Source organism: Sabethes cyaneus, chromosome 3, assembly GCF_943734655.1.
Source record: "Sabethes cyaneus chromosome 3, idSabCyanKW18_F2, whole genome shotgun sequence".
In the NCBI taxonomy this organism is placed as follows: domain Eukaryota; kingdom Metazoa; phylum Arthropoda; class Insecta; order Diptera; family Culicidae; genus Sabethes; species Sabethes cyaneus.
In genome coordinates, this window is record NC_071355.1 from 173311069 (window position 1) to 173337729 (window position 26661).

At 39.3% G+C, this 26661-nt stretch overlaps 1 protein-coding gene across 2 annotated transcripts in view; it reads left to right on the forward strand.

The window, feature by feature from the left end:
* LOC128742292 (uncharacterized) overlaps positions 1-26661 on the forward strand; it is an 88992-nt gene that overhangs the window by 35456 nt on the left and 26875 nt on the right. Inside the window, exon 3 of one of the 2 annotated variants that reach the window (XM_053838618.1) lies at positions 15989-16970. In XM_053838618.1, the coding sequence (XP_053694593.1) occupies positions 16901-16970 (70 nt within the window). In that variant the 5' untranslated portion in view covers positions 15989-16900. Of the gene's footprint in view, positions 1-15988; positions 16971-24884; positions 24992-26661 lie in introns of those variants that run through there. The other variant, XM_053838619.1, reaches the window with a different exon arrangement.

Genomic DNA, 26661 nt, shown 5'->3' on the forward strand with positions numbered 1-26661 from the left:
CCAAGTTGATGACCGGAAAGTAAATTGCTCTGAAGAATGTTACGACCTACTGTTTGTCTTCCACTCTATCTGATCACTTATTATTTATACTATATTTTTTAATGATATCTGACCATCTGTAAATTATTTTTGTTTTAGAACATAAAGGTAGCTTCAGCTTCCTTAATCTCGTAATTATTTCTTAATCTGGATCAGTGAGGTAATTTTTAAGTTAAATTAATTTTTTTAGTAGGTAATTTTTAGTTTAAGTTGTGATAATTTCGAAAGCCGTGCGTATAAAGTCCATGGGTATCTGAAATGGTCTCACTTTCTATCGTTTACCGTTTGCATCCTCGCGATCACGAAGCCGGAGGACGTATTGCATGTTGCAAATGACGACCGACGACGACGGTTCACGATCGAAAGTAAATTGCATTGATTGATGGAATAGACTTCCAAAACAAATTCCCGAAACGTGGGCACCCGCTTGCTGCAGTGGCATATAATCGTAATGCTGCACACATGCTGCGCCGAAATGGGGAGGGCGTAAATTTGTAATTCAATATCGGCAGTTCGGCCTGGTGGCATAATGTTGGTGCTGTGCTGCTGCTGGGACAGTGAAATTATGCCAACGGCGAAGTTACGTTGCATCGATCAAGCTGCTGCCGGTGGTGGTTTTCCGGCAGGCAGTGACGTGCGGTTTCAATATGGAAACACTTTCGGTTTCGTAAACGGTTTACTTTCATGTCGGAACTCCGAACTCCAGAGGAAGCCGATTCAAGAGACGGTTGTCATTCAATTCTCAAAATGCATTCCATAACGCGATTTATTTTTGACTTATTGTGGCTAACAGAGTTTAACGACCGTACTGAATGAAAGATTATGCACTACGAGCGTCGACTGATTATTGCCGGCATGAGAATGGGATACTTAACGATGCTTTATGAATATAAGCTATTAAGAATTAATGTGAATGTGGTAGCACATATTGAAAAGAAATAGGTTCGAGAAAGGGCTAATTTCACTTGTTTATGTTGGATCTAATTTAACAACAACCACGTGCCTAGAATAGAAAGATTTGAAGCGACAAAAGAGTTAAGATTTTTACGACAGCCTTAATGACTTTTCATTGTGAAAGCTGTGCGCTGTGGGTGCACAGGCATTAAAGTGCAACGGTGTAACAAGATTTATATGAATCGGTCCATAACCGGCGTGCCGCCAGCCCCCAATAACCACGCAAAGTGTGGGGGTTTCGAGTCTGAGCAAACGAGTCTGACCACGCATACGTCCTGTGATTGTTCGTAAATCATTTGAAAGCCGCCGAGAGTGTGCACCCCAACAACAGACTGCAGCCTTTTGTAGAGTGTTTCTGCAAGAAACTACAATCTTAATTTAAATCTGCATCTTGTTTCTGTAGGTGTCACAGGGCACTGAATACCATTTGTAGAATTTGTTTGTGTTTAGTTTTTAATGTGTCTCGAAATGGTAAAAGTTATTTAATATATGAAGACCATTGGGTAAAGGATCCGAATGTCATCGTTATCCGTTCTGTTGTCTGATTAAATAGTCTGTGCGATTCTTTTTTATCATGACAATAACTTTCTAACAGGAACTTCGCTTTTAGAGCATCCGAGCCATCAGAGCATTGATACTGAATAGGAAATTTGGAAAATGTGTTCCGAACAGATTTCTTGACATTTTGGCATCAATATTACAATATTCTCACCATGCGTTCATGGACACCTAGTACAAAATACTCAACCTCAAAAACTTTCTGTCTTATATGAGTGTTGTTTTATTCTGTTTATCTGTTTTGTTTATGTAATAAATCTGTTTTGAAAAAATAACTGGGTACAGCGTTGGTCGTTGGACATGGAAAACAAAAAAAAACTACACTATATCTTACGAATCAACTGACAACTTTGGCATTTGGCACCCTTTCAACATTTTTTTGGCAGTACTTTAATTTCGTTTTGTTGCCAAAAAACTAACAAGGCCATTTATACAACACTGCTAAAGCTTTATTCTGCTATCTACAATCAAAGTTACATAAATGGTAACTTCCGTAAGCATCTCAGCCAAATCAAAGTTTAGGTTGCGGTTTTCGTTTTGGCATAGATTTTACAAATAACCTACTATTTTGATTGACTTATTCCAAGCGTAACGGGTGACAACTAAAATTTTGGATTTTTTTGAGGCCCCCATGCACAACAACAAACAAGCTCAGAGAGAAATGACAGTGTGTATGTGTTGGCTCTCTCTCTCCTCTTTCTGACAGTACTTTTTGTTTCGTTTATGTTTATCGTGTTTATTCTTTGCCAAGTTTTGCTCAAAATGGCGTCAAAACAAGAAGCATTTCGCGAGCGCTTTGTACGCGTCTACGAATTGCTCAAAAATCTTGGCAAGACCAAATTTATGGACGCGAAGGACGAAGGACAGCGTTCTCTTTCTCGTGCCTTCCATAACAAGGATTTCATGATTCAACGGGATGCCGCAAAAAAGTTCAACTGTTTCCACCAGTACATCTGTGAAACATTGAATAGGGTCAGAATAAAGTGCCGAAAGAAGACAGAGAAGACAAGGAAGCCTCGGAATACACTGAGGAACAGATTTCGACGCTGAAATTTCCATGCCGCTGGTTGATCAAAAATTATTTCGGAAAATGCTTTGTTTTGGACGATGAAAGCTACTTCCCTTTTTAGAAGATGCACATTTCCGGAACTGGTCGATACTATTCCATGGATTGTTCTACTGCATCTCCGAACATAAAGTACAAGTTTAAACATAAGTTTGAACTAAAAGTGATTGCCATTTCCGAAAGAGGTTCTAAGTCCTGGTTCAAGCTCTCTGGTTTGGTCATTAATCAAGATGTGTATCAGAAGGAATGTTTGAAAAGTATCATGCAGATGGAATTTGGCCGAAAAAAGCTTCACCGCACTATGCTAAAAAACACATTCGTTCTTGAATACACATTCGATCCCATTTGTACCCAAAAACCACAACGCAATAAATTTGCCTCAGTATCGCCCAATTGAAGATTTCTTCGGGTTTTTGAGCTCCTTGGTGTACAAAAATAACTGAAGAGCCACGAATTGTTAATAGTTGAATGGTAGAATCAAGAGATGCATTGGTAAAGTTGACATGACGGCCGTACAACGCTCCTGTTCCGACATCAAATGGAAGCTTCGCCGAACAGCCGACTACGAATTTTTTACAACAATGGACAATGTATCTTTAATTTCAGTAAATCAGATCTTCTTCCAATATCTTTGTCTTTTTTTGACAGCTTGAGAAATAATTCAAAATTTTAGTTGTCATTTTGATTGTTATTAGATTTTATATCCAATAAATCAATTCAAATCTAACCGAAATCCAACCCGAGTCCAATCCAAATCCGATTTGAATCTAATCACAATACAAAACAGCTAATCAAAATTCAAATTCAAAACCTAGTTTCTAATTTTAATCCAATTCAAATCGTATCCAATAAAATCCAATCTAAAACTTATTTCATATCCTATCCTATTCAAATCCAATAAAAAATCCGTGACAAATCTAATCTAATTTAAATTAACCTTCCGTTACACGCGCTGTTGTATTTTGTACAACACTTGTAGATTTTTGGATGCCATTTTGTAACAGATCGATGTCAAACCAAAATGTATTCTTGAATAAACTTATTATGAACAAAATGACATAATTATTCAATACATTAATGCTTTAAACTGTTCAGCAAAATAGATGAGCATAAACCGAAATCACAGAAGCGGCGTGTGAGGGGTACCGCACTTGGTTCCTACTGGAATTTTCTCTTATTTCTTCATAAGGGAAAATGGTTTCTGTATTCTGCAAAGCTATTCAGCAGTTGATGGTCATTCCACAGGTGTGCAAAAGTTTATAATTTCGGGACTTCACGACGCTAGTGTATGGGCACGTTTTCTGAATGGGTTCTATCTACGGAATCTGTTTATTTGTGAGATCCTGTTTTCAGAAAATGTTTTAGTAGACCAAAAATGTTAGGCTGATAAACGGAAGTATCCAATTTTCACACTATGTATCATCACTGTGCAAAAAAGTTTCTAAACATCCCAAGCCCAAGTAAATCAAAACACCACATCGGCCCTAGTTTCTAACCACAGATGCCCTTCTTTCTGCCAACAGCAGAAATGTTATCATACTTTATGTGATGAGATGTTTTATGTGAAAAATATCTTAGAAAATATGATAACTGCTAGAAAAAAATTTAATCAGTAGAATGCTACATCATTTAGGAACGATAAAAGGATCTTTCCGAATACAGCTAATTGTATATGGCCGCAATTGTAAGATGTACAATTTACAGCTGGTTTTGGCGTCGCCTGGTGACAAACTTATAAAATTCTATCCCCCAAACGAAAGGTATTAACCTACTGATTAACTTTGCTGAAGACAGTAACTTTCTATATAGCCAGGATTAGGGTTGATTTGCTCTTTTTACTTCTTTTTTGCTCTTTTGACTACAGTGCCTCAGCCAAACAGAATTCGAAAAAGTGATTTATAGGACAAGTGTAGAATTACTTATTATCAACAATATTAATGAAGAAAGTATAGTTTAATCTTTTGTATTTATAGCGTTACAGAGGTGTAATGCCATTGGTAGCAAATAGAGTGCTCTTTTGGCTACCAGCGGGGTATCAGCCCAATAGCGCCATAAATATAAAAGATAAAACTATACTTTCTTCAACAATATTGTAGATAATAATCAACTCTACAATTGGCCTGTGCGTCACTGTTTCGAATTTTGTTTGACTGGGACACTGTAGTCAAAAGAGCAAAAATAAAGTAAAATGAGCAAATTAAGCCTGGCCAGGATTCCGAGATATTCCGAGATAAAGAGTGTTGTACAAAATACAACGCGCGAGTATCCGTGTTACAAAAGTTGGCGCGAGTAACGGAAGGTTAAGGGGGGACCCTACTCTGGAAAGTCTGAAAATTCGAATTTTATTCCTTTGCATTTTCGAGACGCTTATACCTTCAGAAATGCCATGCCAAAAGGATTTTTTGATATCTGATCTCATAGAAAACTTACGGCAAATATTGAGGAGTCACCTCAAGGGAAGTCCGTTGCTGTACGTAACTTTGAACGCGTTTTCCTCGAAACCATGTTTCTTTAGCTGGCGGTACGTGTATCTCAGAGTGTAGTGGACCGATTTGGCTGAAATTTTTTTTCAGCATGTAGAAATGAATTATCTAAATTGTTACGCACCCGTTTTTTGATATCTCAATTTTTCAAATTTTTATGAGCTCCTAATTGGCGATTTTTGATGAAAAAACACCTTTCTTTTGGAAAAATTGCTGCTATTTTGGTAATTTTTCGAATTTTCAAAAACCGCTACGTAACAATTTAGGTATTGACCTAAAGCTACAGAATCTTCCTTAAAATCCGTTATACGATACTCCGTTGGTTCCCGGCACGTACCGCCAGTAAGGAACTATTTTCTAGAGGGCATTCACGCGCCCACCTGCCACCAGTGTAATAATCTCTATTCTGGTATTCAAAAAATACAAAATATATCTTCAAATATAGCTTAACCAAAACCAAAATACCCCAACACTTAGCTATAATTCTAGCATGTGAAAAAAATTTACAGAAATCTATTATTTTTCGGTCTTCCAGAGTAAGGCCCTCCTTTACAATCTATTCTGAAATCCAATTGAAATGCATTCCACAATCTAACCAATATGCGATCCAAATCAATTTTTTTGTAGATTATAGTCACTTAAGCCAGCCAGTTTTGGGTCATTCGTGACTTCTGCGGGGTTAGGATTTGAATCCAGGTCCTCGGCGTGAGAGGCGTGAATGCTAACCACTACGCCCCTCCGGCGGACTGACCCCTCCAAATCCATTTTAATTCAAATCTGAGTTTAATCCAAATCCATCTAAACTCGAAGCTAATTCAAATCGCAGCCCAATATAGCTCAATTTTAAGCTCAAATTCAAATTCAATACAAATCGTACCTAAAGTCAATAGAAACCCAATGTAAAATACAATCCAGTCAATTCAAATCTAAGCCAGGTGAATTCATATCTATAATTAACCAAAATCCAAGCTGAAACCGAAATTAAATCTAATCCAAATCTTGTTTAAAAGTAATTGAAATCTAGTCGAAATCTAACAAAAATCTAAACTAAATCCAATCCAAGCTAAAATCTAGATCCATCCCACATTCAATCCAGATCTAATTCAAGTTTAATCTAAATCTACATCCAGTCTAAATATGGGACATTAAAGGAGAAAGTATGGAGAGCTTCATTCAGGCAACACTTATTGATTCGTAGGTCGTTCCTTTTTACCAGACCGAGATCTACGGTTCATTCAGTATTTTATAAACATAATATTCAATTCCAATTTTAGGTAGATCTAACCCAAAACTAATCCAAACCTAAATCTCACCCAAAGCAATGCTTTAAATTACCGAGGAATCACTTCACTTCGTGCAGGATCTTAAGTATTTGAAATACTCATAAGCAGGGATGCCACATATAATTCTGTGTTTTTTGTTGGAAAAATCTGACAATCTACGGCAAGAAAAAATATCTGTGCAAAAATCTGTCCAATACAAAACAATGAGAGTGAAAGAGATAGAGAGTCATTATGCTGACTATTTCCGTCCCTTTCACTCTCATGTAAAAGCTCAAAAATCTATTTAATCTGTGTAATTTGGCGAAAATCTGTATTCTATGCATACAGATTCTGTACAGGCGATTTCTTTCAAATATCTGTTAAACACAGAATAATCTGTGCATGAGGCAACCCTGCTCATAAGTGATGCAGTACAGCGCAATGGTGCTGGTAACATATCAGTTGATCAGGACGGATTCTTTCCCGGTTGTTCAATGAACACAAACTTAGATCAGGTGGATACTACTTACATCGATATTAAAGTCAATTCGTTCAATCGTGTCAGCCATTCATTGTCTGCTTTTAGTGAAGTTAAAGCGCCTAGGAACTAATTGATTTTTTTTCCAAAAAAAATCGCTAAAACTAGGATACTACAAGTCTCAACAGTTCCAGATTAAGTTTGACGTGCCGCAAGGTAGTAATTTGGGACCGTTAATATTCTCGATTTTCTTCAATGACGTCTGCCTTGCGCTTCCACCTGGCTGTTGAAGCATTTGGGTTGACGATCTGAAAATCTTGTGCTTCGTACGGACGAAGGAGGACTGCTGGCGGTTTCAACAAAAAACTGATTTGTTTTTCAAATGGTGTACGTGTTACCGATTTACTATCAGTGTAGGAAAATGTATAGCAATTACATTTAGCACAGCAATTACATTTGCGTTCGTGGCTGAAGATGGTTTAAATTCTGGTTTTCCTATTATTACGTACTTTTGATAGATTTAATACAGTCTATGTTTTGACATATTGTCTGTCAAGTTTTAAATCAAGCTGTAGCCAATACGCATTTTCAGTGACTGGTCTTGAAATAGCGACATAGATCTGCGTAGCTTCTAGTGCTTTGCATGCTTAACATTCAATAAATAATATGTAAATGTATCCAACTAATGTTGTGATCCTGTAACCTAGGAGAAATTTGAGTATTTAGAGTACATAAACGAACTAACTCCTCCTTCTTCTTTTAACAGAACAAAGAATAAATTTTTTATCGTGAATCCAGCAGAGGAGAAAAGATATTAGTGGGTGAGGTGGGGGTCTAGTGCAGCGATCCTACTGACTATAGTAGCACCATTTCTCCTAAATTTGCCTCTGGTGGGATGTTTGATTCTCAGTAAAGTTTTGCAAACTGAAGTGTTGCGCTGACACTTTGATTAAGAATATTTTACGTTAGGAATCTTAATAAATAAATTCTGATGTCACCTTAACACTACTGAATTATTTTGACCTTCAGTTTCAAGCGATCGCTAGTCATTTTGCTGGTCGTTATCATTCAGACTGGTCCTTGGAGATTGTGTCACCACGCATTCGCTGTTGTAGGTTTCAGTATCGTTTTTCGCACAACAACAGTACGGTCAGTAGTACTGCTGCACCTTCGCAAAGTGTACGCACCAAAGGAATACGTGCGTTATTGCAATTGGAGTTGCAGTTGTGAAGTTGACGCAAGTTTCGGCCGCACGCAGCTGCTGCATCAATAATAAGAGGCCGGCCTACGTCATATTTCTCGAGCTCGACACAACAACTGCCTTGCTGGTGTGAATTGAAGATGATGGTGATGTCGATGATAATGGCAGTGCTAAACAAATAATTGGCATTTCGGAAAGGCCAGCAATGTGTGTTGCTCACGGTTAATGCACGGCAAACAGAGCATTTCGGTCATGACATAATTTTTGCATTCGCGCACAGTTCACAAATGGTTTTTTCCGGCGTTATCTCTCGGTGGTTTTGATGCATTTTTGAATTGAAACTGAAACCACCGCAACACAGATTCCTATCGTTGGATTGCTCAACGATGAGAATTCGTAAGCCGATCGTTGCGTTGGGAGTTATTATTTAACTGACAATGTGACTCTGGACATCAAATCTTTTCTACAGTGTTTCGTAACGGTTTTCACCATTAGTTTTTGGATTTTCGTTGAAAGGCTGAAATTTAAAATGAATGTTTTTGAGAAATTGAAAAGATAGGTATGCTTCAGAATTCTTAAAAGCAACACCATTTTTTGTGGTGTTATGAAATTTATGTTTCAATATAACAATTTTTCAAACGACTTCTAATCAGTATACCGCTTAGGTAACGGTGTTCTGCTGCATGCAGCTGCAGATAGTTTGTCGCACGCCACGGATGCATTTGAACGGCTGAAACAGCTTACATCTGGGGTCCAAAATAGAACACTCTATTTTTATCTAAATCCTCGCGTTTTTCGAATTGCCCCAAAACCGAGCGAGTGAGATCGCCTCCCAGTTTCTACGTTTTCTGTGGGTTCTTTTTCCCCGTGTCGGTAAAATTATCTTGTCTTCAGTGCATCCACGAAACGACCGACGGGTCTCTTCGTGCTTCTTGCCTGCCGGTGTTAATGATGGTTTATGTCGCCTTTTTCTGTGCTTGTGCGGTATTCCAAAGAGTCTAATTTATATTTATATCTTCTGCATAGTTGTGCACCCCAAGGAAAGAGTGCGTGCCTTGTTGGTGACTCGAAATTGCGTTGCAAAAAGTGCATTTGCGGTGAAAAGTACCACTAGCGTTTGCATTTGGATTTGCCTTGGACGAGAATATTTAATTAGCAGTAGGTGCACTGATGGTCGTGGTATGGAAAGTTTGTTTGAATAAAGAACGATTGCATTGTTTTCCGATGAATCGTATATTGTGCGTTTCAATTATTCTGTTTTAACAAGGTTACTACGAGATGCATTATTGTGGAAATAAAGATTTCATATTTCAAAATTTAATTTTCATTTTTATCTGGATGGATTTGGATGTCGTTTGAATGGAGTCCAATATATTTTTTTAAATCATTAAAGTGTGTTTCACATGCTACCTATCAAAATAATCTAATTTTAACGGGAAATTAGCCGTTATTAACTTTTCGTCAGAGACCCCAATTTTGGAAGCAGTTTTTGGGCCTAAATGCGGGGTTCTGTTTGCAAAATGTAAATACAGGGTGCACCACCTTTTATGTCGGTATGAAAACATTGAATAACTTTAAGAAAAAACAACCGATTTCTATTAGTAATGCATTTTTATTTAGTTTGGTTCCTTAAAATTTTCTTGGTTTAGTTTTTGAAAACAGTATCAATTAAGTGACCACCTTTATTAGAAATTACAAATTGACTCCTTTTTTCCGCGTTTTACATTACCTTTTTGAGCATCTTGGGTGTTATAGTGTCGATTTCCGTACTAATATTTGCCTTGAGCTCGTCAATAGTTTGTGGCTGGTCAGATAACCCCACAAAAAGAAGTCCAGGGGGGTTAAATCAGGTGATTTGGGTGGCCAGTCAATATCGCCTCTTTTTGACACCAGACGTCCCGAAAATTTTCGTTGCAGAAATTGAGTTGTTGAGTTCGCAGTGTGGCATGGTGCACCGTCCTGTTGAAACCAGTAACCTTCTAGACCTTTTTCGTGCATTCGTGGGCAGACATAATGAGCCAACATCCACCGATATCGATTTCCATCGACAGTTTCATTTTCTTTGAAAAAATATGGACCAATGCACAGTGGTCCAGGAGACCATTTTAGGCGGAAATTAAGGTTTCTAGCCTAAAATTGACTTTCCAGACAAAACTTGTGTTCGATAAAGTTGTTGCATGTAAAAAGGCGCTCATTTGGGTGCTATCAAATTTTAGGGTGGTTCTTATTTTCAAACAAATCGAAAATCTAACTTTTTTATTTTGAAAATTAGAAGTAAACATTGTTCGTCAAAGTTGTAGATCTGTTAATTTCAAGCAATTTGAAAAATTTTTTTTTTGTTGTATCTCTTCAATTGACTGATTTGGAGCCATTTTTCTGAATCGATTTAGGGTGACTCTTAAAAAAACGGTTTTTTCTTTGTAACTTTTTAATAGCGAAGTTCTCGTGAATGTTGTCTTCAGATGACTTTTAGAACTCTTGAAGACTAAAGTTTTGCAGTATAGAGCGTGCTTATACATTAAGCCAATCATGAGTAATTAGCGTTTTTATTTATAAAATACGCCCTTTTCAAATGTTGATATTTTCAATGGGGGCAAACCAAAAAAATATTTTTTGATGGCATTTTGAAGGGCTTACTTTGCTGTTTACTATATACACGACTTGAAGATATGTTATTTTTTTATCTCGAATAAATTAAATATGAAAACATCAAGTTTTACATATAACTGAACGCTTTTGAATCTAAATTTGGATACAAGCATGAACTAGCAGGTACTAAATTGCATAAAGATGGGTTTTTTGGCTCAAACATTATTCCAGTGTAACAAAAAAATACCTTTCTTCAATATTTCTTTTATTGAAAGCATCTGCAATGCTTCGTTTTTTCCGCAACTAGTCAAGGCGTATATGTTTCGTGACTTTTTTTAACAGCGTGACTTTTTACAGTATTACCCATAAAAATTACAAGATTTTCAGAGTTATCCAACACTTTTATTGATTTATTTATTTGCTTCAATTGTGGCCTGACTATTGTATGCGGTTGTTTATGTACTAATGTTTGAAACTATTGATTTTCACTATTTCAATTAACTTGAGATACTGAATGCGCCTCCCATGTGCCCTCGATGTAAGACGCTGGAGAGGATGTTAGATTTGATGCCAACCAAAATTGATAAAATGTTGGTCACAAGAAAAATGTTCTTCACCATGGTTAACACTAAAATACTACTAAAGAACGCTTACCACTTGGGCATGAAGACACTTATTTACCTGAAAAGTGTCCAAGAAAAACGTTGAAGTCAAATACCGCGGCATAAGGCAAAATAATAAGGCATTCGTTAGTTCCAATCGGGATGTTTTCCGAAGAAGCTAGTGAGTGTAGAAACAAGAGCATTTGGAAGTGGGGAGAGGGTCACGCAAGGAATTTCAATCACAGAGAACAGACTAACAGGCTCGAAGGAAGTAGTTGATTTTTTGTGTGTAAAATTTGTCGGTGGCGCCCTCCATTACTAATTTGCCAAACGCATAATAATATGCATTCACCATTTCCAATATTACATCGTGCTGTAGTTACATATTAGCGATGGCAGTGACATCATGTTTCAGATTGCCACTTGTTGCTCGAGGGGTGTCGAGGCATTACGCGTTGCTTCATTAAAGCCTTTTTACACACTTTTTGTTCATTGTATTTTCTATGTTTTCTACCTTAAGAGAAAAAAAATTTGGAAAATATCTTCAAAAGACTTCTCGTGATTGCTGACCCGGTCATACCCTTGACAAGCAAACGCTCTCCAAAACATTCGGAACTTGCTCTCAAGGAATATGTTCGACATTTAATCCTGTAATTTATTATACGTGTATAATATTTTATCTCTTTATTAACTAAAATTCAGAAATGCTTGAAATATGTAAAAAATTAATTTTAATTATAATGTCAGTTCTTGCCTTTTATATTAATTGACAAAATAAAGCAAAGCCTAGGTGCTACATTCCGTTATCGAAACTTGACCTTCCAGTTTTTTACAACAGACTTCGCAGCCAGTTGTTAGAGTATAGAATTGCGGGGCTAGAGCTACGATCCTATTGACTCCAACAACCTCTCCCAGCCAAGATTCAAGCGTACGATGACTGGCTTTTTAAACCAGCGTCTTACATCGAGGGCACATGGGAGGCGCATTCAGTATCTCAAGTTAATTGAAATACTGAAAATCAATAAATAGTTTCAACCATTAGTATATAAACAACCGCATACAATAGTCAGGCCACAATTGAAGCAAATAAATAAATCAATAAAAGTGTTTGATAACTCTGAAAATCTTGTAATTTTTATGGGTAATACTGTAAAAAGTCACGCTGTTCAAAAAAGTCACGAAACATATACGCCTTGACTAGTTGCCAAAAAACGAAGCATTGCAGATGCTTTCAATAAAAGAAATATTGAAGAAAGGTATTTTTTGTTACACTGGAATAATGTTTGAACCAAAAAACCCATCTTTATGCAATTTAGTACCTGCTAGTTCATGCTTGTATCCAAATTTAGATTCAAAAGCGTTCAGTTATATGTAAAACTTGATGTTTTCATATTTAATTTATTCGAGATAAAAAATAACATATCTTCAAGTCGTGTATATAGTAAACAGCAAAGTAAGCCCTTCAAAATGCCATAAAAAAATATTTTTTTGGTTTGCCCCCATTAAAAATATCAACATTTGAAAAGGGCGTATTTTATAAATAAAAACGCTAATTACTCATGATTGGCTTAATGTATAAGCACGCTCTATGCTGCAAAACTTTTGTCTTCAAGAGTTCTAAAAGTCATCTGAAGACAACATTCACGAGAACTTCGCTATTAAAAAGTTACAAAGAAAAAACCGTTTTTTTAAGAGTCACCCTAAATCGATTTAGAAAAATGGCTCCAAATCAGTCAATTGAAGAGATACAACAAAAAAAATTTTTTTCAAATTGCTTGAAATTAACAGATCTACAACTTTGACGAACAATGTTTACTTCTAATTTTCAAAATAAAAAAGTTAGATTTTCGATTTGTTTGAAAATAAGAACCACCCTAAAATTTGATTGCACCCAAATGAGCGCCTTTCTACATGCAACAACTTTATCGAACACAAGTTTTGTCTGGAAAGTCAATTTTAGGCTAGAAACCTTAATTTCCGCCTAAAATGGTCTCCTGGACCACTGTGCAATGATGGTTTTGGCGCAAATCTCGGCCCACACAGTTATTTTCCGGTCATGCAAAGGCATTTCGTGAATCTCGTGAGGATTCTCCGTTCCCCAAATGCGACAATTTTGCTTATTAACACCGCCAGAGAGGCTGAAATTGGCCTCGTCAGTCATCAACTGCACGTGACGTTGTTCGTCTGTCAGCGTGTGTTAGCCGCGATGCATAGTGTCGGCGTCCTGCCAGTAAAAACCAGTTAGATTTAAACTTCTCGCTCGGTGGTAATCTGCAATAGATGTAGGAAGAGGCACAATTTGTGTCTATAACCCAACCAAAACGCATCGCTATCTTGATAAGTGGATTTCGCAGTCTCCTTTTGTCCAGCGCCTCTATGGTTCAAAGGTACAAGTACCAGCGAACCACATGCCCTGGCGGATGTTGTGGGTTCGAATCCGGTTACAATCTCAGATTATAGCTTGGTTCGACTCATGTACCTTGCAGCATTGGACAAAAGATAGGAGTCAAAATGACTACTTGTCAAGCGTAGCTACCAATATCCTCCCTCCTCATTTCCTTTCCGCTCTTCCTCTCCTTCACCAAATTTTCATTTCTTTTCCTACCGCCCCTTCATCAATTGTAGAACCATCGTTTCAAAAAGTGTTTGTCTTTTTCAGTTTTCTACCCTTCAAAACAATTCATTCATAAATTGCAGTGCACTGAGATGAGAATTTAATGAGAATTTAATATTGTGCATCTGGATTTTTTCGAAATACACCTGGAAAAACCTGGACAAGTAGAGGAATTTTATTTTCCCTGGACAACCGACACCCTGAAGAATCACATTCGGGGATTAATGGGCCACCACCCGATCACCCGCTTCTGCATCTCACTGTGCCCAGCTCTTGTGTATTCCCACAGCTTTGGTAGATGGTGTGGCCATTCCTATATGTACGTACTATCGTTCTTTTCCACCATAACTCGTGCAGCGCAATAATGTTGAACTTGCGGCTCTTCACTTCTTGAAAAAGCACATGGGTACTTCGAAGGAAACTCAGAGACCAACAGGTTCATGTTCCTAATTTTCAATCGTTAGTCCATTTTCGTCGCCTGGGTCTTTGCCGATTGTTCCGATCCGAGTTATTACTTACGTAGTTCGTTGCTTTGGTTTTTTAATACTCCTAGCTTGCAAGGCCCGCGATCAACCCCACAGTACTGCCGGAGGACCAACGAAGCTCGAAAGAGCCTGTCTGCATATGACCTTGGTTTTCCCCGAGGTTGGTCGTATTCCGGCTGGTACCACGAGAAGGTGGGGGTAGGAGTTGCTCGATAAGAGGCTATGGACCACCGTAGGGTCCGCATTATCTAGTTGTTTACCAACCACGTTGTTATGTTGTAACATAATCGTGTTTGTTTTGCGGCTGAATAAGATGATTGTGGACTTACGCGCTGATGATGAGCTCGTACTGGATGAAAAAAGCAATGGTTCGAGATTACTTCCTTGTGGGACAGAAAGGCGCTGACCTTGAGATGTGATCTCAGTCATTTCACAAAGCTCAGCAGCTTATGCAATTGGTCAAACACCTGACATTATGATTACGATAACCAGGAATAAACAGATATATTTGCTTTTTCGCAACTGAAAGCAATATACTTGGCGCCTCCAGTGCATTATTCAGCTGTGTATTTCCTACCTTCCGACCATGCTAACAATAACAATCTTCTAAAATCTAAAAATTATTATTAGTTTAATACCATTTGTTTACTACCAAAATGGTTAAAATCGCTTCAGTAGCTTAAAAGTTATGAATGAATGAATGAAAGGTTAGCCAAAATGATGACTTTAGTACTATTTGAACTCAGTAAGGGGATCCAAAGGACCAAATAAAAGCCCCTTGCCTAATTTTTTTAAGGAAATTTTTTTTGACAAAATCGAAGTACCGTAAATGCACCTCATTCTGCGCATGGTCCTTAATTCTGCGCACCTGCGTATTTTCCTTGAAAATTACAGCATTTTCAAATGAATAACTCTATGTACGCATATTTTCCTAGTTGTGTTAATTGTGATAAAAATTTGCAGGAATTTGGAAACTTTGAAATCTGGGATGTGCAGAATTTGGCATCATGCACAGAATCAATCGCTTTTACGATATGCACCCTTAAATTTGGATAGTACATTTTTTATGGTTGTACTACATATTTCATGTGCTAGTTTCTTCGTCATTTTGGATGGAGCCCAAACTTTTGCAAGTCCGATTAACTAAGACCTGTCTAAAGGGAGGTCTTTTTATGGCAGTAACCAGTTCGTCTAAACACAGTTAATAAAAGGTTATGTTGTCCATTAGCTCACCTTCGAAACGTTTGTCAAAATGAAGCATAAATCCCACAGCCGAAAGGCATTCACGTTAACAGTTTGGCATGAATTATTAATGAATAAACAATAACAGACAACAACTGTTAAATGGTTTATGCGCTTCATACTAAACGGTGTCGAATTTCTAACGACAACTACATAAACATAAGTTTTATCTGTGAAAACCAAACTTTTCATCTTCAGCGAAGAACATGCCACTTGAGCCAGATCGATGAGTTATATCCAAAACTGTTGCCAACTGACCTGGAAAAGAAAGAAATGAATTACCGCCCCCTCCCCTTCTCAACCTATGTGCACTGCACTATAGTTGTAAAACTCCAATACCGCTGTGGCTGACTGCCGCAAGCAGATCATTAGATGTTCATTTATATATGTTTTTATTTCTTTCTTTTATTTTCAGAGAGATTTTCCACTCACGATTCCGGCAGCTCGGCTGCAGTGCAGCAGCGTCAGGCAGCGTCGAGCTGTTCCGATTTGCTACATCGGTTTAGTCGCCGGTATCCATTCCCCGGAGAAAGAAGCAGTGTGAAGTGTTTTTTCCTGAGGCAGACGAATAGCGAGTGATTCCGAGAATGTTCAATTATAGCTGCACTGGCGATGTGACACGCAGTCAGCGGCAACGACAGCAACTACAGCAACGCCGGCAGCATCGGCAATAGGTAGACATAGACTGTGCGTTTTAGCTGCACGCCGCAGCAGTGCTCAAACTCCATCCGGTCCGGGTGGAAGACATTCCGAAATTCAAATTAGAGTTCACCCGAAAAAAGAAGGAATATTTTCTCTTGAGCTAAGCTCTGAGACTCCCGTCTGGTGCAGTTGCTGTTGATCTGCGCCACTTTGAAGGAGGCGGAAAATCTTTGAAAGGAAAATCCGTGGAGAACAAAGTTGGCGAGCTTTCAAAATCATTGCTGGTTTGTGATTGCAGCAGCAAAGTGCTCGACTTGCAGCAACGGTGCATAACTGGTTTTCGGAAATTGGGATACGAGTGCATAAATTCATCAGTGGCTTGCGAGTAGTGTTGGGTAATAACATTGCCAGTAGTGTGTTGAACGTGAGTTGAATTTTTCATTTGCTAATAGAGCAATTTGTGTTTATTATTTGGCCGTCTGTGTCTAGCACGTAGTGATTACAAACAAGGTTATAAATTTTAGTGCAACTTTTGGCACACGATTTGGAAGTTGATTCAGTGCAAACGTGATAACAGTTGAAGCGAAATTTGAGTTGTTTTCCTTGAAAAAGTTGAATAATAGGACTGGCGAAGCAGCAGTTCTCGCAGTAGTATCGGCTTCTATCCGGAGTCCTCCAGAGGAATATGGATAGAAGCGTCGACTCTATTGGTAGTTGTTCGCTCGACGTAGATGCTGATTCAACGGATTTCTCCGGTAAGTTGATGTTGAGTTTCATGTTTAAATTAAAATTTTATGTCTAATATGTGAGGAAGTAAAAGTAATGTGTTGCACAACATACGCCCGTTGCCTCTGTTATAGACAAAATCAGGTTGAACAACGAATTCATGGCTGATTTCATGCTACGGTCACGAAACGCCTTTCTACCATTGCAATCTACCGATGCGGCAATAAATTTTTCTAGTAGGTATATTAAAAACTAAATTCAATTTCTCAGTTTAGTTCCTGTTTTGACTAAACGTTCGCCTTGTCACTCTCTGCGTGGGTAGCCGAACCGTAATGGTTTATTTCTCGTTGCTGGTTATATTGTTGATTTCGATTTTAAGGATACCATATAAAGTATGTCTACTGCCGGGAAAGGCATCCGATTGGGACTTTAACCTTGACGGGACCATGAAATTTCACGATCTCGCTCGGACGGTTTTTTTGCGTATTTAGGTTGTAATTTTGCTTCTCATATTAGCCAATCAAATCTCTGCGTTCGAAGAAACCGGTTGTTTTACAATTTATTTCCAGCTCTGCGGAGGTGTCCGCTTTGAGAGACGGTGCCGATTGAAAGTTTTTCACCTGCTGGATGACATAATCACTCGAAATATGCATATTTATGTCTGTGTTTTTTGTTGACAAAATCATATGAATTAAATAGAAGACATGAGTCGTTTTCCCTGCACTTAATATTTAAAAATCTGAAATTATACATTTACGACAGAAACCATCAGAATTCAGTCGATAGATTTGTATTGCCATGAACGTAAATGCCTTATATTCCACCTTTAAAGCTTTGATCAATATTTATAAATCGATGTGATTGGTTTCCTGTTTATAGTCTACATGTTTTTATAGTTTCGTCTCCATAGACCTACGTTTTGTGCATTTCACAATCTATTCTGTTGATTTTGAAAATAGATAAGTCTGGTGTTTTATTGCACTATTTCTTGTCTTATTCAGAAAACATTCTTTAACAACAGTTGACTGTGATTTGAAGTATCAATTTCTACACTGACTGACTACTCCGTCATTTGCTCGAAGTATCAGCTTATTCAACGCAAGCAGTTTATTGACCATTTTGGATCGACTGTAAAGAAAAAGGTTCTCCTACTCAAGTTCGACGAAAGTTATAGTCTGAGTGCTTTTCCAATTAGCAGCAGTGCATTTCTGTTTGAACGCATTCCCTATGCACCACTGCACTCAATAATTGTATATGGCCAAACCGAAGCCAGTTCGAAGTTGCGTGGTGCACTCCGCCGATCTAATATGCATATCGTATTGCGTCATGTTTGAATGGAAAAGGAGGTAGTTTCAGTAGAATAACCAAAGTCGGATTGATTTACACACAGGTTTGTTTTTTTGCTGCTGCTGTTGTTACTTTTTCTCGTTAGTTTGGGTTTGTAGCTGACGCTGTTTTAGTTTTGTTTGTTTACACGCTTGGTCGCGACTGGACGTTACACTGCGCGACTGGGATAATATGCGTACTTTGTGTACATGTAACTTAAACTACTACATGTCGCTACCGGTTTGAAAAGCGGTGTTGTAAATGGATCTGACATAAAATCTGGTTAAACGCGACCTACAGCGCGAAGTGATATAAATTTTTGTTCCAAAATACGCAGATTTACCCTGAAGGAAGAAGAGCTGCGCATTAGACCGCAGTTATATGTGTCGCAGCGTATTAAAAATCGCGATCCTTAGCTGTACCACCTACTACTATGACATATAATAATATCTGTTTATTTCTACATGTTCAAACGCATTCTTTGCGCGTAGGATGCACAGTTTAAGAATAAGAATATGTTACCTGAATCAACTTTATTTGCAGTGGTGATGAAGGAATAAAATTACTACTTTGAATAAGTATTCTTCATCATTAGGACGAAATCAGTCGGAATGAGTTAAAATTGAAATGACGCTAAAAAGAATTTGTTCATGTTTTAGGAGGTTATTTTCCAAAACTATCGTACAAATTGGATCGAAAGGCTGCAGAAATTCATGAAATTTCCTACACAAAAGTAAAAAATATTTTAAAAAATGGCCGTCTCAAATTTCCTGTAATACTTTATTGAAAATTTAATGGCAATGCTCAGATAATTTTTCCAAGCAGTTTTTTTTCTCCACCGCTGGTTGGCATTCCCCATTCCCCATTTTGAGTACTTCGGGGATGTTCTCCTAGTGCCTCTGGTAGCGGCCTCTCCGATGGCCGAGCGAATCCTGCTCCAGCCGTTTTCGAGATTTGAAGCACCTAATTGGAAGAGGGCAATGCCTCATCCAGTATTCCCGCGTATTTTTCGGTAGATTGCGGGCTATCTAGCTGCCTGATGTTTATCCTAGAAGGATGGCTTCGACCTGTCTGGTCGATTTCTGGTCAGTTTTGAGTACAGATATGCTGGTATTAGGCTATCAGATCAGGCAATTAAACATATTTTATTGTAATATCCGGCGGATTTTTTGGCCTTTCCTGTTGGACAACGAATGTTGATTGTGGTTTGATTGTGATGAACAAGTCATACATAGGACTGTGGGTTTGACAAAAACGCTGGTTCTCACGCAGAGCTGCTTTTGGTCGAATGGAAGCATTGGTATTGTTGTACAAGTCCAAGGTAGGATACAGATGAGGTTTATTGGACACCACATTCAGAGACTTAATTTGTATCGCTTGGCGTGTCTTTGTAGCAGCAGCCCGAATGGATACCAGATATTGGAACTAGGATTAGATGAGAAAGCATGGTAAATGCTCCTCAAGTCTTGTGGTAGAAACTTAGAGACTCTCTTCCTCAAATGCTTTAGTAACGTTCGCTACAGTCGATTTGGAAACGTCTAGCGATTTTGCCAGATCACCGTGATGATTCAGATGTTTTCTTGTATTCCGCACTTTGTCGTTATTTCTTTAATGCTTACTACTTTGTACAATACACTATCGTTCGTGTCGGTGTGGGCAGGCAATAGGGTCCGATCACGGGTCTATACATTGCTTCCCTGCCGACCTGGGCATTCATATCCCCGATGACATGTCCCGTCGTGAGCGGCTGTCGTACGTTGCCTTCAGCTGCGCATAGAACGCTTCCTTCTCGTCGTCGGGTCTACCTTCGTGTGGACAATGCATGTTTATGATGGTGTAGTTGAAGAAACGGCCTTTATCCTCAATACGCACATCATCTCGTTGATCGCTTTCCAGTCCATTACGCGATCCTGCATTTTGCCCAACACTACGAAGCCCGTTCCCAGCTCGTTGGTCGTTCCACCGCTCTGGAAACACTGGGCTTTGCCGCCACGGATCATCCACACCTTCTTGCCATTGCGACAGATCTCCTGCAGTGCCACGATGCTATAATTTCGGGGTTCTAACTGATCGAGCAGCACCCTGTCGCTACCAACGAAATTTAGCGATCTGCAGTTCCAGGTACCAAGTCTCCATTCCATGTCCTTATTTCGTCGCCTTTGTCCATGCCGAATGTTCCGAGTAGAATTTTCTTGACTCTTTTTAGTTTTAGTTTAGTGAGTTTAGATAGGTACCCGTACTAGGGCGTACGCTACCGAGTCTCGTGATGGGACTGCCATCTTACAGTGTCGAGGCAACACTGTACCTCCTTCCCTGTTGGCATACGACCTTAGTTTCTACCGGGGTTGGTTACCCGATCTCCGCTAAGGATGCTCGTATTCCTGCTGGTAGCACGTGGAGGTAGGGATAGGGGTTGCTGGATAAGTGGATAAGGACCGCTATGGGGTCTGTTTTACGCATTATCCAACCATTTACCAACCACTGTACTGTATTAAATTTATTTATGTCCTTAGTTTAGTTAGTTAGTTAGTTAGGTGGCTTGCCGTCCTAAGACAAAGCCTGTTGAACAAAGTTTCTCCATGTAACTCGGTTGAGGGCTACCGCTCTCCAATTCCTCGGAAACCGAGTACTCTCCGCCAGATCTCGCTCCACCTGGTCTAACCATCTTGCTCGCTGCGCTCCTGGTCGTCTTGTTCCTACCGGATTTGAGGCGAACACCATCTTTGCAGGGTAGTTGTCCGGCATTATTGCAACATGTCCTGCCCATCGTATCCGTCCAGTTTTAGCCACCTTCTGGATACTGGGTTCGCCATAAAGCTGTGCGAGTTCATGGTTCATCCTCCGCCTCCATACTCCGTTCTCCTGTACACCGTCGAAGATCGTTCTTAGCACTCGTCGTTTGAAAACTCCGAGCACTCGCAGGTCCCCCTCGAGCATTGTCCATGTTTCATGCCCGTAGAGAACAGCAGGTCTAATAAGCGTTTTGTACAGGGTGCTCTTTTTACGGGGACTTAGTCTACTCGACGTATGTTCGAATCTCGGCTAGGCGGTGCTTGCTAGTTCGAGTCAGTAGGATTGTTGCACTAGCCCCGTAATTTTCCTGTACTCTAACAGCCGGCTGCGAAGTCTGTCGATAAAGAAGGGTAATGTCTAAAGACGATATAAACCCATGGCTTTTTTTTAGTCTGCTCGACCGTAATTGCTTGTGGAGTCCATAGTAAGCACGACTTCCGCTGATAATACGCATCCGAATCTCACGGCTGGTATCATTGTCCGCCGTTACCAGTGAGCCAAGGTAGACAAATTCATCAACTACCTCAAACTCATCGCAGTCGATCAATATACTACTGCCCAAGCGGTGTCGTTCGGCCTCGGTTCTGCTGGCCAGCATGTACTTTGTTTTAGACGTATTTATCTTTAACCCAATCTTTTCTGCTTCGCGCTTTAGTCTGGTGTACTGTTCAGGCACCGCCACAGATGTTCGGCCGATAATATCCATGTCATCGGCAAAGCAGACGAATTGACTAGATTTGTTGAATATCGTGCCCCGCGCCATTGATATCCGCTCGGTTACACCTTGTAGCGCTATGTTGAACAGCAGGCATGAAAGACCATCACCTTGACGAAACCATCTGTGTGATTCGAATGAACTTGGCAATCCACCCGTAATCCGAACACAGCACTGTGTACCATCCATCGTAGATTTAATCAGTTTGATGAGCTTCCTGGGGAAGCTGTTCTCGTCCATGATTTTCCATAGCTCTTTCAGTTGATGGTTGACGGTTGATGGTATCATATGCGGCTTTGAAGTCAACAAATAAATGATGCGTGGGAACTCTTTATTCACGGCCCTTTTGAAGGATTTGCCGCAGTGTAAATATTTGATCCGTTGTAGACCGATCTTCGACGAAGCCGGCTTGATAAGTTCCCACAAATCTATTCGCAATTGGTGATAGACGGCGAAAAATGATTTGGGACAGCACTTTATAGGCGGCGTTGAGAAAGGTGATCGCTCGATAGTTCTCACAGTCCAACTTGTCGCTCTTTTTATAGATCGTGCAGATAACCCCATCTTTCCACTCCTCCGGTAGCTGTTTCGTATCCCAAATTCTAACAATTAGTCGGTGTAGACAAACGGCCAGCTTTTCTGGTCCCATTTTAATAAGCTTTGCTCCGATGCCATCTTTTCCAGCTGATTTGTTGTTCTTTAGCTGCATGATGGCCTCCTTAACTTCGCCTATCGTTGGGGCTGGCACCTCTTCCCCGTTTGTTGCACCGTCGAAATCGCTTTCCCCGACGCCATGGTTCTCCGCTTGGGCCCTTTTATGTCCTTAGGCTTTGGATAACTGGCGCATGTTGGGGTCCAATCGCACTGGAGAACTCAGCGAAGGAATTGGCGACAGCTAAACCATCGGATGTTGATTGTCCATTTAATGCCAATAACCTGATTAATGTTTCTCCAAAGTTCAATCCGTCTCAAAAAATAGAGGTTTGTAATATTTCTTCTGAGATTCATGTTTTACTTGCTGTAGTTTCTTTGAAATGTAATTCAAAAGTTTTCGTTGTTGGACTATCCAATGGCCTTCGTCCTCTAAAACCTTGCGTTCCCCAAATGCTTTAGTAACGTTCGCTATTGTCGATTTGGCAACTGTTTTCGATTTTGACAGGTCACCGTGGAATATCGATCTATTCCTATATTTATCATTCAGGTGTTTTCTTGTATTCCGCACTTTGCTACTATTTCTTTCATACTTACAAATATGTTCCATCCAGCTAGAGCCAGGGAGTGTGAAAGTTAGTTGTAAAGGACCTATGGACAAGAGGCCTCATTACGTTTCTCGAGCAAGCACCACTTTTACTACTCTCCCTGGTAAGAGGTATCATCCTTGGTTACGCAAAATTCTGGTTGAATAAATAATGTGGAGTAGCCTTAGAATAAACCCATGCTAAAAGTCATGTGACATCTTAATGTCCTGTGACATCGAAAGTCTGCAGTTGAACGCATGGCAACTCGTTTGTCAACGAATCTCCCGTGTGTAAGATTTGTACGTTTAAGAATTGTCTGAGGCTGTCTATAAGCCAAGCTGTTGTTGTCGACCTCTATTTGACAATCCAAATTACCCATTCTAACTAACGCTTTCTCCTTTATTGAAATGAGATACTGTTGCTTGCATGGAACAAAACCAGATAGCGTTTTCTCGTAAATGGAAAAAATGTCAAAATCGAAACCAAATGACATAAGAAAATGATCAAAATATTTTAGAATGCAAAATGGAAAAGTAACATACAATATTCTCCTGTCTTTTTGAGCTTTGTAAAGGCCGTGATTAATGCATTTGCTATTCTGCAACGTGTTGCCACTTTCGCCGATATCCTTTAGCTCTCAATTTTCTTGATCATAAATTGTCATCGACAGTTTCACTTTCTTGTGTGTCATTAATCTGCAATCATCATAGTGACATATTAGTAATTTACAATGGGCAGCTGTTTCAAGCTACATGTTTACCTTGCGGCGTCAGTGATATGTCGCGTGTTTTTTACGATCCTGTGTTGTAGTACGTTCATAATAGAGCTCTGGAATTCTCTGGGTTGTTTGATTTCTACCGTCTAATTGTCCAGTGACCAGTGTTCCCAAATGATTTTGAAAGAAATAGCATTGAAAACGTTAAACTTTTGCTGGTTTTAGCAGTGCTTGCTCCAAACAGATGGTGAAGCCTAAAAGGTAAATAGTAGAACTAAAAGGAAAAGTTTCGACTTTTATTATTCACAAATTCTACTAAGACTTTTACCACTAGAACGCCAAGTTTGGCGCTCGAAAAAAATATCCATGCATGTCTGGTTTGATGAACAGCTTCCACATAGTGAAAAGATTAGCATCGCTGCCAAAGGCCAACGGTGCCAACATACTCGTAGGAATACTTTACACTTTGTCATTTACTTTCATGAATGAAACGTGCTTGCCACATAACAATAGGGTAGTGACCTGGAAGATATGCGGATTCATTCATAGTGCTGTAACCCACTTGTGACTTGTCATTTTAGATCACTCACTTTACATACGGTGTTCTGGCACAAAAATGATGTTATTTGATCTACCTAGTTTTCCAAAGCAACCAATTGGGCAAAAACATTACCGATGGCTCATAGTTCCGGCCGTTCCATTTTTTTCGTGCTAAAATACACTTGAAGGGCTCTTCAACGGAGCTACTGCCCCACCAATACAGCTAGCTCTAGTGAATCCATTCAACCGCTGCTGTCGGTCGGCCGACCCAATATGAGTGAGTGTGGGAACGTGCATGAGATTGTTTCGTACGATTGCGTAGGCAGTCTCATTCAGACGTAGACCTTCGGTAAGTTTATCGCTTCTTTTAGTCTAGTGCAGTGCGCGTTTCGTGGCAGGCGAGCGATAGATTTGTTACCGCCCTGTTATAACCTGCGAAATAGGTTGTTTTGTTGCGTATCGTTCAGTCACTCATTCAAGAGGCATGCGATTCGATTTGCAGCCAGGTGTGCTTCCCGAGGCTGATTGATCGTTGCTTCTTAACTGGAATGGCCAACGGCGGAAATTTACTGGTATGAGATGATATGAATTTTGAGCGTGTCGGTTTCCTGTGATACTTTGTGGATAGAGTGGTGGAGCAAGCAAGTGAAATTAGCAGGAGTATTCATGGGTGTGAATGTGTGCTGATGAGATTGGAATTTCGAACCACGAAGTTCGCGAAAGGTACGAGATGAGCTGCAACACGCGTACCCGTGCTGATGATGATGACTCTCTCGTTAAGAGCGTTGTTGATTCAAGTGATGATTTTCGCACGCCTAGACCGTCGTGGTCGTGGTACGGCAATGTTGCTGGCCACGGGTATGGGAAAATCAATGAATGTCGGCCTCCTGAAAGGATGCTGTAGCTGCTATGAAACCACGTTGTTAGAGTAAGCCGCAATTCAGTTTTTTGCCGGTGACGTAAAAGATTGCAAAAGTGACGTGCTCTCTTCGGTCGGTGGTGGTGGTTATTCAAAAATTTCTGTGGAATTCTATGACTCATGTTATTTTATTGTCCAGTGTTATTCATTTTACTATGGCGTGCACGCCATGAAAAGAAGAAAACCTAGACGGTTGCTGCGGTGACACTACGTTGAAGTCTAACTCGTGTTTTGTGTGCATATAGAGGGTGTCTGCTTTCCATGTTGATGGTGTAGGGTAATGTGGTTATCGTCGGGCCACTGTTATGGTCGGGCCACCACGATTTTTTCAGTTTTAGTAACTCGTGATATTTTTGTACAAGCATTGTAAAACTTCTTACTGTGACAGCTAACTTTTCACTATATTGTGAGTTTCAATCGTGTATTCAAAACACGCGTACTGAATTCACTGATTGGAACAATACAAAAAAAGTTTTACAGGTGCAGTTAACTTTTCTTCAAGAAATGATTCATGAAATGCAATTATCGGGATAAATATTGAAAATTTATAAAGTGTGTTGTACTCTATTCGAATGCTATTGAAAAATCCCGTCCAGTTAGGTGTTTGGGTAGGGTAAGGGAGTAAATGCTACAAAAGCGCTTATTGTAAAGGTCGGGCCACTTTTGTAGCCATGGTTGGGCCACCATAATTTTAAGCACAGAAGCACAATTTTCGCTAGAGAACGTCAGTCGCGGGAAATGTGATGAAATAAAGCCTAATTAGTACAATAAAAACCTAGATTGTTGTTGATTTTTCATTGCAGTAGTACCCATCGGAAAACGCGATTATAGTATTATTGATTTTACAAGATCACCAAAAATTTCGCGAAGATGTTATTAAGAATAGGATATTTATACTTATATGGGCCGTTGTTCACGAAATTCATTCTTATGTATGATGTCTCTACATAGAATTTCAATACGTATTTCTTGGATTAAGAGCGGTGGCCCAACCTGTACAACGTGGCCCGAGTATGACAACATTTTTTGTCTTCACGTAAATGCCTATAACTTTATTATTTTTTAAGCAATCAGTTCAAAATTTTCCAGAAGTATAGCTTATTCTTAGACCTTTCCAACGATCTATTAAGTTTATGAAAATTCTTTTTAAAACGGAAGTTATGGGCGAATGTCAAAAAGGCGGCCCAACCACGACGACATTCCCCTAATTTTTGTTTGTTTTGATGTGAAATTTTAGCGCGCTGTTGGCAACAAGTATACCTAGGCTTGTTGTAGTAACTCGCAATACAAATTTTTTTTCGGGGGTGGAAAACTTGGAATAAATGTCGAGAAAACAAAATTTATTTCATAGTGAATGTTGAATGTTTTTTTTTTGCCATAGCTAGAGAATAAAAAATTGTTATCGTTAAGTTCGTAATTCAATAAATGTGAGATTTTTTACTGCAAATAATGCTATTTTCAGCATACCTTATTT